We start from the raw sequence: 14,254 nt of genomic DNA, 5'->3' as shown, positions 1-14,254 counted from the left end.
CTACCCGGCTGTGTTGTATCTGTTAAACCAGGAGTTGTGAGCTGTCATGTGGGTGCTGGGAATTGAACCCTGGTCCTCCAGAAAAACAGCCAGTGCTCTTAACCACTGGGCCATCTCTCCAGTCCTTTATGTTAATCTTTTTTTTAAAGATTTATTTATGTATGAGTACACTGTCACTGTCTTCAGATGCACCAGAAGAGGATGTTGAATCCCATTACAGATGGTTGTGAGCCACCATGTGCTTACTGGGAATTGAACTCAGGACCTCTGGAAGAGCAGTCAGTGCTCTTAACTGCTGAGCCATCTCCCCAGTCCCTATGTTCATCTTTTTAATACTTAAAACAAAAACTCCACAGTCCCTGTTTTACAGATAAAGAAATGGAGGAGGCTCAGCAAGATGGAGGAGAAAGGCCAAGCCATGCAACTGGGCACCAGAGAGTCAAAGCACAAACCCAGGTCAGCTCAACCTGACAAGAGGGTGCCTCATGTTGGCAGAGCTGCCAAGGCACAACCCCAGTGACACATAGCACAGCGACGGCCACACCCAGTTCACCTCTGTCCCCCGTCCTGCTGGTCTGTGTGACTGATGCTCACGGAGTTCTGGCTTAGTAAGTGGCAGAGCCTCTACTCAGTGCTGGCACGTGGTAGGCAGATCCCATGCCTGCCTTTCTATCTGCCGGTGTAAACGGTTGATATCTCAGTCAGATCCGCCCGCTCTGCTTTGGGACGCCTCTCAGAGTTCTCTCCTTACCTAATTTTTCTTCAATCACCTGCTTGCCAAGTGTCAGTCCTCAGCCCTAAAATTAGAGCCTGTCTTGAAGGCTAAGAACATCCATGCTACAAACGGGCACCACAACTACAGCCTCCTGCCCTCGGGTCCCCCTCTTCCTTGGGCTGATTCCAGGATGGCTACCTCTGAAAGTCCAAAACCTGGCAACCCCTTGGCTAGGCTCACATAGCTGATGGCTAGCCTAGCCTAGACCTAGAGCTTCTAACCTATAGAAAGTCCCCAGCCAGGGACTCTCAGTGATGGCACTGCTCGGCTGAGCCCAATGTCCCCTTCTCATTGGCCGGGGGGCCACCTCTTCACACCTCTGACCCTCCTCACTACCGAGCTGGGCCAAGCTGCTTCCCAGAATTGGAGCTGAGCCCAGAGAGGAAAAATGATTTGCCTGGCTGCACACAACAGGCAGAGGAAGGGCCAAGCTTAGGCTGAGAATCTTAAGCTGTCTAGGGTTGGGGAACAAACGAACACGATGGAACCAGAGCCCCTTACTGTCCCCACCCTGCCATCTACCTGCCCAGGAGTCCTCAGCAGCAGCTTCCCAGTGATGCCAGCCTCTAAGAGGCACAGCCAGGGGACCAGGGCCCAGCTTAGCAATACCTCTGCCCTGGGAAAAGGCCGTGGATCTCCAAGGATCCTCCTGTATTCACATGAGCTGGTCCCAGCCCTGCTGGGAGGGTAGAACAGAAAACACAACTTGGTCAGGCTCCTGACAAGGCAAGCTGGGACTGGGGCTGTTCCAAGCCTGTGCTGGGGCCCTGTGGTCTCAGGAGAGATCTGAGGAATGGTTCTCTGGGGGTGTGGTAGGGGGTGGCAGATGAAAGGAAAGAGTCTCAAACAGCCCTTTGGGTAAGTGTAGGGTAGGAGCAGGAACAGGAAAGGAAGGGAGAAACACGAGGCGAGGTGGTTTCGAAGGCTGCTTTCCCATCCCTAGATGGGTTCATAGGACCCTGAAAGATGGAATAAGGTAAAGGTTTGCTGGGGAAGGGGGTTCTGCTGCCCCCCCAAAGGTGATGAGGCAGTTACATCCTACGCCTAGGAAGCTGATGCCAGGCACGCATGCAAACGTGTATCAACGTGGGCGCCTGAGTGCGTCTGCCAGGTTCATTTTTAAGGGCACAGGGCCGCCACGTGTTCCCTGCATGTTTGTGTCTCCTGACAGCACACTGGGGGCCACTGAGATAGAAAAGCATCCCTTCCCCCAACTCTGCTCCAGATGAAGGCTTCAGGAAGCCCTTCCTCTCAAGCCACAGAGTGGGTGGGGTCAGACAGGGTAGAGGAGGCCTGTTCTTGAGTCCGGGGCTCAGGGTATTCGTGAGTCAAGCCATGTCTGTGTTTGTGTCTGGCTGTGGGGCAGGGGGCGTGGTTGTTTGCCCACTGTGTGTGGCTGCTAGTGGTCTTTGACAGCTGGGACAAAGGCCTTGAAGACACACAGGTGGCACGGAAGGCAGACGTCCCTCTGGAGTCCTCCAAGGGGGTTTCTGTTCTCAAACACACCACAGCATGACAGTATGGGAGGTGCAGGAGCAGAAGGCAAGGCTTCCTGGGCTCCCTCACCCTCTCCCTGGGCAGACCCTGCTGTGGGGCTGGGGGCGTTCCCTGAGGTCCAAGGAGAAAAGCACTTCAAGACAAAGAGGAGTCCTGTTGCACCCCTACACCCAAGAGAAAGGACCCTTCCGTGACCTGCGCTGAATGATGGTTAGCACGGCGGAAGTGGGCTCCTGAGAGCGTGCCAGGCAAATATCTTGGGGAGAAGGGGAGGGTGGGATTTCGTCAGATGAAGCAAGGAGCTGGCAGGAAGCCTGGGTGGGGGACATAAAAGCCAGCGGGAGGAGCAAGAGAGTCACTGCAAGTAGAGACTCAAGACCTTCTCCAGCCAGAGGCCCTCCCCGCCCCCACACAGGTAGGAAACTGCTGGAGTCCAGGGCAAGCCCTCCACCTGGCAAAATCTCCATGGATCGGGAGAAGTCTGACTATAACCAGGTGTGTTGGTGGGTACTTTTACTCTTAGCACCCAAGAGGCAGAGCAGGTCAGACCTGTGGTGGCTACCATGTTAAGTTCTGGGCCATTCAAGGCTACATAGTCAGACCCTATCTCAAAACAAAAACAAAAACAAAAACATCTGATTGTCCCACAGTGCCTGGTAACTCGGAGGTCACATACAATCTACTTAGCCTAGCCAGGCCTCAGTTTCCCCATCTGTGTCAGGGGTGGACTGGGGCAGGTATTCTTACTGCGTGTTGATCATCACCCTGGAATCTTCTTCAGGGCTCATCCACTCCTTGGCCAGATCCTTGTACTGCCAGGGAGCCCTGGAGTGAGGCTGAGGTCCCACAGGGGGAACCCTATGAGGCAGGGGCATGGACACTACTTAGTCTTGCTGCCCTCAGGGTCCTGACCTTATCTAGACACTTGCCAGTGCTATCCTGAGCAGTTTCTCCCCTCGGATGCCCTTAGCAAGAAGAGGTAAGGCCCTGTATTGGTGGGGTACCCCACATTCAGTTAGCTCCCTCGGAGAGGAGGAGGTATCCTCTCACCTTCACTTCCTCTTGGCTTCCTTCTGCTTCATACCTGGCAGGATCTGTCTTCCTACCTTTCCTGTAGCCGCTAGGTGTCTAGCCCTCTGACTTTGGCAGGGAGGGGACTGAAGGACAGGGACAAATGCCAATATACCATGTGAGGATGGGGTGGGATGTCTTTCTTAACCCCATCTCAGGTCTCAGGCCTAGGCTGTGTCAGTCAGCCACAAGGTCAAGCATCGGAGAGAGATGGATACAGGGACTGATGGACGGACACACACACACACACACACACACACGGGGGGGGGAGGGGGGGGAGAACAAGGTTTCTTCCCCAAGCTCCTACATCAGCAAGCCTCCCAAAGGGCCTGCAGGGCACAGTGGTGACTATGAGTGGATTTGGCACCAGCCCTGAGCCAGGGGTGGCAACAAGGACTGCGTGACGCCAGTGCCCAGCTCCGCTGTGGGTCGGGGTGGGCAGGGATGCGTTCTGTACCTGGAGATGCAAGGACATCAAGGCCCTAGCGGCGCGACTCAGGGCGATGGCCAGAGGACCCCCAGTTCGCTGCTTAGAGGAGCTGAGTGCCTCCCTTGGGGATTCCGGGCTGGCCTCTCCCCAACGCGCCCACTTCTCCGCAGTCCCCTCCAAAGGGTAACAAGGGTGACGGAGCCTAAGACTCGGGGCACCTAAGGGTGGATAGAACAGGAGCCTTCCCCGCGGCATGGCTGGTGCCCGCCGGGTCTCCCGCCCCGCCGTGCCGCCATGTAGCCTGGCCGCGCCCCTCCCTGCCGGGATCCCATGCATGGAGCCGGCACTCACCGCAGGCCTGGGCTGGGTTGTTCTGGGCTTGGCACTCCGGTGCCCGCGGCTGCCGCTCTGCAGCTCTGCCGGGACTCGCTCGTCGTTGCCGCCGCCGCTGCTGCCACTGCCGCCACCGCCGCCGCAGTTCGGGGAGGGGGATGTCACGTGACCGCCGAGCGCTCCTTCCCGGCGCCGCTCCCCCCCTCACTGCGGAGCCTGAGCCCCAGGCGCAGGAGCGGCAGGGAGGCCACCCCTGCCACGCGCCCCTATCTAACAGGTAGGAAAACTAAGACCCAGAGAGGCACAGGGATGCGCTTAGGGTTGCATAGCCAGACAGTGGCAGTGCTGGCGACTCTAGCCGACAGCCTAGGCTGTGAGGGACAACTTCTGGCCCAAATGGGGCAAGTGATGAGTTGGGGGTGGGTGGGTGGCGGCACCCTTACAGAGCAGCACGGGGGGGGGGGGGGTAGAGCCAGGAGAGGCCCAGTTAATGGCTCCCTGCTTCTCCTTAGGTTTTTCCCTTCCCTGCTCCAGGCTACAGGAGGGGAGGGGAAGGAAGGCAGCAAGGGTAAAACTCTAGTGACTTTCGAGGACCCAGGAAGAAAAGACTTGCCCAAAGTCACCTAGCATGCGGGCAGCATGGGGTTTGCCCACTCTCATTACTGATGGCTGACAGAACGCAAGGCTCCCTTGAACCCCTCTCCCCAGGCCAGGGACAGGAGCTGTCTGCATAGGTGAAGCCCTTGTGCCAGAGCCTTCCTTTGGGGCGGGGGGCGGGGGTTTTTTACAAGATCCTGACCAAGCCACAGAACACCAGAGCAGACCTTTACTATCTCTGGGTTTCACTCTTGGTTCTAACCTGGGGGGGGGGGGGGGAGGGGGGATAATGGGGACCTGAGGCAACAAGAGTTAGCAGTAGAGAAAATTCCATCTTCTTCTTGGACAAACATATTTGGGGTTGTCCAAGGTCAAGGCAGGTCTTGGGAGAAACAAATCATGAATTTCATGTTTCTTGAGCACCCTCCGCTCCCACTCTGATTTCCTGAGCCACGGGAACTGCATTTCATTAAGGAAATGATCTGGGTCTTTGGCAACTGGTGCTCCAGCTGCTTGCAGGACTTGGCCAGGTTTCAGACCCCCCACTTACCTCCAAGGATATTAGAGGAAATCCCTTGTGCCATCCTCCCCCATGGGAAAAAGCTGAGCAGTGGGCATGTTCTCCCCTAGCAAGCTCCCTGGCAGTGTGGGCTGGGTGGAGGTGGCAGGTCAGAACCACAGAAGGAACAGGAAGACCGCAGAACACCTGGAGCCTGAGCTGCTCCGGCTGCTGGTGTGGTAGTCCTAGACAATATGGATACCACAGCTCGCTGAGGTACAGAGGAGGCTCCTGGGGAACACCCTGATGGGCCCTTTGACTTTCTACAGAGAAATGCTCGAGGAACTGAAGTTATAAAAGGAAAAAACTGAAGCTGCTCTTTAATGCCCTTGTGCAACGGGATGATGCGGTTACGTCCCTGCGGTGTGGTAGCAACGTCTCTGGCAGGGTTGATCTGTGAACCTTGGCGATGCTTGGTGGAAGTCCCAACTGAAAAAATGACAACCAAATGTCTACGTACCTTCTGATTAGAATGTGATAGACTAGCTGCATCCAAATCAGAATCCTGGGCATCCTTTTTGTACACAGCAGGGCAGAACCTTGGACTCAGTTTCAAGCACAATCCCCGTGCCTCTTCCTGCTTCCCCGACTTTTTTCCCCCACCTCCCTCCCAGCCATGAGATAGGTGGCTTAGAGCCTGGAGCCTGACAAAAGGCCTCTAGACAGACGGATGGACAACAACCTGCTCCAGGCTGCTGATTAGACTGAAGTGACCCATCCGGGCCCACGAGAGAGGCAGACAGAGGGAGTGGGCTGTGCAGAAATACACTGGGGAGCTGGATCTGATGCTTCAGATCTGAAATCCTAGCTCCCTTGCAGGTAGGAAAACACCGAGTTCAAAGCATGCCTGAGCTACTTGGAATTCTTTATGTAGACCAGGCTGGTCTTGAACTCAGACTCATCTGCCTCTTCCTCTTGGATGCTGGGATTAAATGTATGAGCCACCATGTCCAGCTTAAAAAAACAAACAAAACCACCAGGGCCTAGAATATAGCCAGTGGTAGAGCACTTGCCTGGCACATGCAAGGTCTGGGATTTGATATTCAGTGCTGAGGTGACAAGGAATGACAAGGTGAGGACAGAGCTAGTTAGTAGACTGCTTGCGAGCATCACGAGACCTTAGGGTCACTCTCCATCACCACATAAACCAGGCATGGCCTGGGATCCGATCCCAGCATGCAGGAGGTAGAGGAAGGAGGATTTCAAGGTCATCCTTCAGGCATATATTGAGACCGTTTCAAAAGACAAACCCACCCCAAACGCTCAGCTGCCTTTGTCCTTCCATGATCTGGACCCACAGATTTTGAGCTCACGGACCACAGTGCTTACATGCATGGGGACTGAACATGCCTGGCACTGGCTGAGAAAAGAATGAAGGCCTTTCTGTTCCAGGTCTGCTTCTTTAGAACCAAGGAGCCTTTCAATTACAGCCTTTTCCTCTTTATAGAAAGCCTCTTCAATGAGAGGTTTATAATCTCTTGTGGGTCCTGGAGGGCGCCGTTCTGAGCCAGCAAGAGCCCCTGGGGAGGCGGCAACACGTGCCTATGAAGGGGGCTGGGTGCACAGCCAGGCATGGATTGAAGGCAAGATTGGACAAAGGCCCTGGAGATTTGCACTCTCTGGCCTATTTCAATCCAAACCACTCAGCACTGACCACTCACGCATGGCTGCCTCTAGGCACAACCTTTCTTTTCCTTAATATGCTCGAACCCAGCCACCACCTTACTCTAGCAAACACACACACACAGCTGGCCTCAAACATTTTACCATCTAAGGTTGGAGAATAGAAACATCTATGGCCTAAGTACAGCCGCTGAATGGCTCTTGTGGCTGTATGTCCTAAAACAGAAATGACACCCCTTAGGAAAGACGTACTTCCACCAGCTCTGACGAAGGGAAAAGCTAGGCAAGGGACTCCTCAGAGGGCCTGCCATCTAGGAAACAGGCATGCTGGGCCAGGGGTTAGATGGGATGTTCGGGAAAGGGATGCTGACCCAACCCCAAGAGCTCTCTCTTCTCAGATGTCCTCACTGAAGAACCTCTGGCGAGCCTAGAGAACACCAAGGCCAGGACTACACTGGTGGCAGGGGCCTAAGGCAGCCCAGAACTAACAAGATGCTTTCCCTGAGATAGTATTAGGGACAGCCATTTCAGCCCTAACATCCGGCTTACTCTAGTTCCAGAATCTGACAACCCTGCACAACACTTTCATCTGGAGAACCAGAGACAGGCTCTGGAGGTATGAGAGGCTGCTGCTGACAAACCTTCAGACACAAACCACCCAGAGGCAGTGAGGGTTGCATGACAAGCCCTCAGAAGCAGCCATTTGGCAACTTTCCAGATACACACCTGGAACACCCTCCAGGGAGTCCGTGAGTGTGGGAACAGTGCTGGGGTGCTAGAAGGCCCCACTTTCTCCTGCCATCCAGCAGAGAGCATGTTTGACAATGTCTACGCAACAAACTTCTAAGTATTCCACGAGGGGCACACTTGTCCATAAGAGGAGCTGGTTGCCCTTGGTTACAAAGTAGGAATGGCAGTGGTAGGAACACAGACTCAAGCGTGCAGAGGCCAGTGTGCCAGCCGGCCATGGTCCAACACAGGCAGTGGCTTCCCTGGAATATGTGCCCATTTCCTGTGGCCCAGAGCCTGCCTGGCCTGGCAGCACTGGCCTAGATCTGGAACCCAGCAGCCACAATAGTGGCGGCTACAGAGCTGGTTTCTCTGAGTCTGGCAGCAATCTCAATGACAGGCCCTGGAGGCCTGGGGTGCTGGCCAAGCCAGTGCAGGATGTGTCTTTCGTTGTGTAGGGAGGGAGGCAGATGTTCTCTAAGAGATGCAGTTCATTTGTTCAGAGTATTGGCCTGGTGCATACCTGGACTCCTACCAGGAAGACCAGAAGTCCGGGATTATTACTGGCTACAAAGGCAGTTTTAGGTCAGCTTGGGTTCCCAAAAGGAAAAACAAAACCAAACAAAAAACAAAACCCCAAAACAACCAATATAAGCAGGAAATAGTAGGGAGGCTGGGAACCTTGGCCACAAGTTCAAGGCTATGCTATGCTACCTAATGATGCTGAATTATAAAATAAAAACGAAGGCAGGGAGCGGTGCCTCAGGACTTTAATCCCTTTACTCGGGAGGCAGAGGCCTAGCCCTACAGAGACAGTTCCAGAACAGGCAGGGCCACACAGAGAACCACTGGCTCAGAACAAAACAAAATCAACAGTTATGGAAAACCAGCTCTCCTGCAGAAGGGCCTACTTGAGGATTAACCTTGAGCTTGCTTCCTTTGGACAAGACACAGCAAAGGCACAGCTAGTGATAAGCTTAGCAGACCAGTGTCATGCTGAAAGGGACCCAGAGCTCCCAGAAAGGACCAAGATTCCACCCATCCTTCCTACAACCTGATGTGTCAAGACTTAGCACACCTGGTTCTCACATGTCAAGGAACACACACAAAAAAACCTGCCTCCTGTCCCCAATTCCTGACTTACTGCATGCTTCAATAATCTACAAAGAAAACCTCTTCAGACCTGGAAGTCCCTACAGAACTCCTATAGGCCGCCTGGCGTCTGTTCGCCCTTACCTCTGCTGTTGCCAGGGTGTACCTTTGATATTCTTGGCAACAGCCATCAAAACAACCAAGGCTACCCACCTGGAACAAGGGCCGGCCATCAGACAGGCGTAAAGGTACACACTGTCAGACCACGTATTGAATACCTCTCCGTAAGACCTTAGAGATGGTGTGATCCTGGTGTACGGCTCAGCCACTGGCTCTGGTGATGCTTGTGGGCTAAAGGGGAAGATCTATGAAAAAGGCTAACAGGACACCTGTCCAGCCGTCGCTGCGGCCTGCAGGGCTCCCAGCACGGGTGTACTTAAGCTTGGCTGGGTCTGGATCTCTCTGGACTCTTCCCATTACAAACATTTTCCCACCGGTACATGTGCACACCCAGACCTCCGGACGCTGGGGTGAACACTGCAGCAGGTGGACAGCAGCGAGGGGAGCCGGGCCATGAACTGCAGCCTTCCAGGCTTGTAAAGGCAAGGCAGGGACCACTGAGAAACCCATGCGGACCCTTCCCGTATGCCAGCCATCCTCAGTCATGTCAGGGCAAGGCATTAATTACCTCCAGGAAGAACTGCCCGCAGGGAAATAACTGTTGGAAGTGCTGTCTGCCCTTTCACACAGCAGCACCCCATCCTACTGCTCTGTACCCTGACTACCCTTGAGCATGGGGTGCCCTGCCTGACCAGTCTGGAACAGGAGAGACAGGATTCTCTGCTTTGTAAGGACAAACCAACCCTCAAAAACAGGCAGCCGAGGCCGGGTGTCAGTGACCGCTGCCGCCCAGACCTGCGCCCAAAGACCAACACCCAAGGTGAAAGGACAAACTCACTCTGGATAAAGGTCTGTGGAAACAGAGACACACGTGTCTTTAATTTGGCAGAAAGGTTAACAGTGATTATTAATAATAAAGTTCATAAATACAGAAAAGGTTTCTCTCAGGGAATAAAGACATCAATGATAGCCTACATGTCTGGTAATGGCAAAAACCATTTCAGCATAGGAGACTCTACACATTTGCTTGGGATTAAAGAATGATTAGAAATATACACGGGGAGAGCAGGGGATGTAGGTCAGTATGCAGAATGCTAGTCTAGTGTGCACGAAGCCCTGGGCTCGGACCTCAGCACAGCACAGGAAACCTGTCCCAGTGGTCACGTGCCTGCAATGCCAGCACCTGGGAGGAGGGACGTAGGAAGATCTGAAGTTAAGGTTATCCTGGTTACATAGAGTCCAAGGCCAGCCTGGGTTACAGGAGACCCTGCCTGGGAAAGAAAAAGGAAACAAAGACTAGAGATTCATAATCTGGTTTAATGCAGTCTCTGAATGTAACTTTAGAACCCAGCAGAATAGCTCGCCTGTGCTGTAAGGCTGTCCCAGCTCAGAGGACAACCAAACAGCATGGAATAGTAAGCAGGAACACAGCAGCTTGTAAGTCCAAGTGCATATTCTGGAAATTTGTCAGCTTCAAGCTGTGAGGAAGCCAGAGCCCAGGGACCCCAAGCTTTTCGGGGGTGGCCTTGTCCGGTGAGTGAGGGTCTGAGCTGAAGTCCCAATAAGGCTATGCAGTGGCGGACACTGGCTGGGAGGCAGAAGCAGCACTTTAGCTGGCTGAACGAACCGGGGTCTGCCCCACCTGTATCTGCCTCACTAGAGTTAATGGCTATTACCTTGTTAACATTATGTAAAGGAAACAAAGGATGCCTATGCAACCAACCTCACAGTGCTAACTTCTGACTTGTGCACATTCAATCCCAGGAAAGGGGTAAGGAACAGCTGCTTCTTGCCACCCAGCCCACCACCTTTTAGGGGTGCCGAGGTCCTGCACCCACAGCCACGAGCTCCGGGTTCTTTGTAAGGACAGTAAAGGCCATTTGTCAAATATCTGGTGACCTTTCAATTGTCTTGACCTTGGGAAAGCGTGGGCTCTTGGTGAGTGAGGCTTGGTCCCATTTCCGTGGTGCTCAGTAAGTGGCAGATCTGAAAGCGACGGTCCCGCGTGGCGTGTCCCTATATCCACGAAGGCAGGAGCTCCTTGAGTAGTCAGTCAGTCTTCCAGGACGGTGTGCAGCAATCCTGGCTTTGCCTGCACTTTTCATCATCTCTAAAACACTCACTCTTCATTGCAAACATAAATACCACATTGGGAGTTTTACCAGCAGCCATAAGCACTGGCAGAAAGCTACCAAAAGATGCTAATGTTGAAATCAGCTTGTATACATCAGTTAAAGTTTTTAAACAAACAAGAGATTTAAAAATTAAAAAAAAAGGGGGGGGGAACCCCACCTATGTCAGCAACTGGGCCACAAACACACCAACACCCACTCAATAGAGAAAACGCAAATTGCTGCCCAGCCCAGCCCCATGCTCGGCTAAAACCTTTCCAGTTTGTGCAGATCCTGGTGCTGCTTGAACCATCATCAACAGTGATCCTGAGTTGGTGAGACAGCACACCCTGTAATCCTTTGTCCCTCCACTCAAAATGCCCCTTAGGGTCGGTCTATCAGAAGAATGGTTTCCAGAAGTAGTGAGGTCCGAGGAAGGCAGAACCGGAGAACAGGAGGGCTGTCTGTGGAAACCTGTCTCACGGAGCTTCAGTCAAGGCGCACTCTTCCATCCTGCTTTTCAAATGCTCTTTGCTGCCACCACACAGAACATTTCCCATCACCTCTGGAATGGTAGAGGAACTGAGACAGTCCCTGGCTTGAGCCTTCTACCCAGCACTGAGACAGTGAGCAGAGGGCAGGGCTGTGGCTGTCCCGCAGGACCGGTGCTCTTTGTTGCCAAGTCCTTCACTTTCATGCTTCATTCAAAGATGATTGTAGGTCAAAGACAGGTTGGCTTAGCGGGTCTTGTCTCTAGACAGTCACTTGGAGTTTGGAGCAGGATGCCAGCCCATGTACTGTGACAGATCTGCTACTGAGCAGGCCATCTGTATGAAAATGACCAGGACTTTATCCCCTCCTGTGTAAACATGATTTACTCTTACTGCTACTCTGCCTGCTCAGTCCTCACTTGCCCTCTCCCTCCCACCTTAAATAGAAAATCTGAAACGTTTCCTTCAAGTCTGATGTCCATCAGTGCAATCTGCTTTATTTGACATAAGGCAATTGGGACAGTCTCTTTTGAATGGATTTTTTTTGCCTTTTGGAAGAGCCAGGTAAGAGTTTAATTCTTAAATCCACATTTTCTTTAACGCCCTAACATGTCAAGTTCGTCTTCCTTTCTGGTCATTCCTTGGCAGTCAGCGAGTGGTCAGAGATTAATGTCCAAGTAGGCCTGTACCTGGAACAGAACACACGTGGAGGGATGGCTAAAGTTATGAGTTTGTGTATTCGGTCTGGCAAAAATGTGTCAGCAGGGACTATCCACCATAATAACTCAAGACAAAATACCAGCAGACTCCAAGCTCTCAGTGGGATCCCATTGTCCGACAGCCATGTTGGACAGCCTGGGCTGGCTGGCGCTCTCCTTTCACGGCCACACCCATAAGGGACTTTTTTGCTGTGGTTTGTTTGGATCTGCCTGGAGTTCCTTTGTGGCACTTAGAGCAGGCAGCAGAGCCACACAGGGTGAAGGTGGTATTCAGGCCAGGAGCTTTGTCACTGCCCAATGAGGAACTGCTGGCATTTGACTCAGTATCATTTGGGGCAGAATCGTAACTTGCCACAGACCTTGGGAGTGGTGGACAGAATCACCACAGCAACTCCTTCATCTGCGCCATGTCACAGGTCTGCACAGGTGCCGTGGCTGAGGAGCCAAGATAGCTCGGTGTCCACCAGCTTCATGATAAGTGAAACCTGCACTGACCTGATGTCATTCTGCAATGTGTCCCACTACTAATTCTTAGTTATACAGCAGCTGCCCTGCTGAGATGCAATGGACAGGACACTGGGTAGGTTAAATAGAAATCTAGAAATGCCACTTACTACACCCCGACGTCCCCTAGAACGAATGTGAGGGAAACACTCTTACACACTGGCCTCATCTGTGGCCTCACTGCTGAAAACAAGAGAGGCTGCGAATAAAAATGCTTTCAGCTAAAATTAATTCCAGTCACGAATGGATTGAAATTTAAAATCAAATTGCAGCCTGCACATTAGCAGTCACGGTGAGGCTCTGGCATGGAGGAAGCATGACAAACCTTACCTTTAAAGCCCTCTTCCGGCATACAAACTGCAGAAAGAAAAGAATTCCAGAGTGAAAGACAGCCTGTCAGCTAGTGAGAGCATGTCAAATACTTCATGAGGACAAGTTGAAAATAACTTTTAATTGCCTCAGTCACCTGGAATGGATCCCTTTGAACCTGTGGCAGCAATCAACTACTGATGAGCTTTCTTTTCAAAGGCGCGAGACAGACACACACGCGCGCTTAGAAAGGCAAATGTGTGTGGGTGGCACACCTGGAGAAGACCTCATGGCTGAGTCCATAGCTGTGTCTTCTCTCCTGCCTCCCCCACTTATCCATGGGGCCAAGTTGAGTCAAAGGGCGCCCAGCCAGGAGCAGGAGCTACACGTGGCTGTGAGCCACGGCGCTGAGCTGGGAGCAGCCTGCATCCTCTACAAGAACAAGTGCCCTCAGCCACCTCTCTGGCGCTATTTCAATTACATTTGAGACAGGATCTCATACTGTGTAAGGCAGACTGGTCTAGAACTTGGGCAATTCTCCTGTCTCAGACGTATGAGTGTTGAATTACAGGCATGAGCCTCCACACCTGGCTTAGCATTCTTTTTAAATACCATGTTCTCACTGCTTTCCATATCTTAGCCTCTGATTAGCTCCCAGCGAAGAACATCTAGCTCTTCACCACCTGCCCTCCTTAGCAACACCAAGCCTGCCCCTGGCTGCCATTGGCTCAACTACCCATGTGCTCTTTCTCTGCCTGGCAACTCCTGTATCCATCACCTGCTTTGTCTCTTTTGCTTCTAGCTCCAGTAACCTGTTCAAGGCTGTTGCAATCACTTCCATTATCCTTGGTAGAGCCACATGGCCTGAAATCTTCCTGTCCCAGGCCTGGTCCTTCCTCACCATGCCACCAATAACTTCCTTTGTTTGTTTGTTTCCAAGACAGGGTTTCTCTGTGTAGCCCTGGCTGTCCTTGAACTTAGAAATCCGCCTGCCTCTGCCTCCCAAGTGCTGGGATTAAAGATGTGCATCAGCACGCAGCATCGGTTTGTCGAGCTACAGAATTGAGGACACCTCCCTGGCTCAGGGCATCACCCGCACGTCCCACCACAGTCCTAGGAAAGCTTCCTTCCCAGCTCATCACTGACTGTCAATCCATTTTTATTCCTGTGAAATCTTTTTTCTTTCTTTTCATCTAGAAATATCCCTTTTATATTTGGCCTAATTACCATTTGCCCATTTTCTCTGTAGTTTTGTTAAGTTTTACAGAAAAGTTTGTTTTTGGACTGAACTGGC

At 52.5% G+C, this 14,254-nt stretch overlaps 1 protein-coding gene across 8 annotated transcripts in view; it reads right to left on the bottom strand.

Annotated features, from left to right (window-relative positions):
* Positions 1-9,670: 9,670 nt before the first annotated feature.
* Positions 9,671-14,254, bottom strand: part of Usp48 (ubiquitin specific peptidase 48) — a 58,453-nt gene continuing 53,869 nt past the window's right edge. For all 8 annotated transcript variants that reach the window (XM_052177806.1, XM_052177807.1, XM_052177813.1 and 5 more), the window contains 2 exons: positions 12,982-13,008; positions 9,671-12,117 (listed from right to left, as the gene is read on the bottom strand). In XM_052177806.1, coding sequence (XP_052033766.1) covers positions 12,095-12,117; positions 12,982-13,008 — 50 coding nt within the window. In that variant the 3' untranslated portion in view covers positions 9,671-12,094. The remainder of the gene's footprint in view (positions 12,118-12,981; positions 13,009-14,254) is intronic.

This window comes from Apodemus sylvaticus, chromosome 3 (genome assembly GCF_947179515.1).
Source record: "Apodemus sylvaticus chromosome 3, mApoSyl1.1, whole genome shotgun sequence".
NCBI classification, from domain to species: Eukaryota; Metazoa; Chordata; class Mammalia; order Rodentia; family Muridae; genus Apodemus; species Apodemus sylvaticus.
This window is presented reverse-complemented; position numbering and strand designations above follow the sequence as displayed.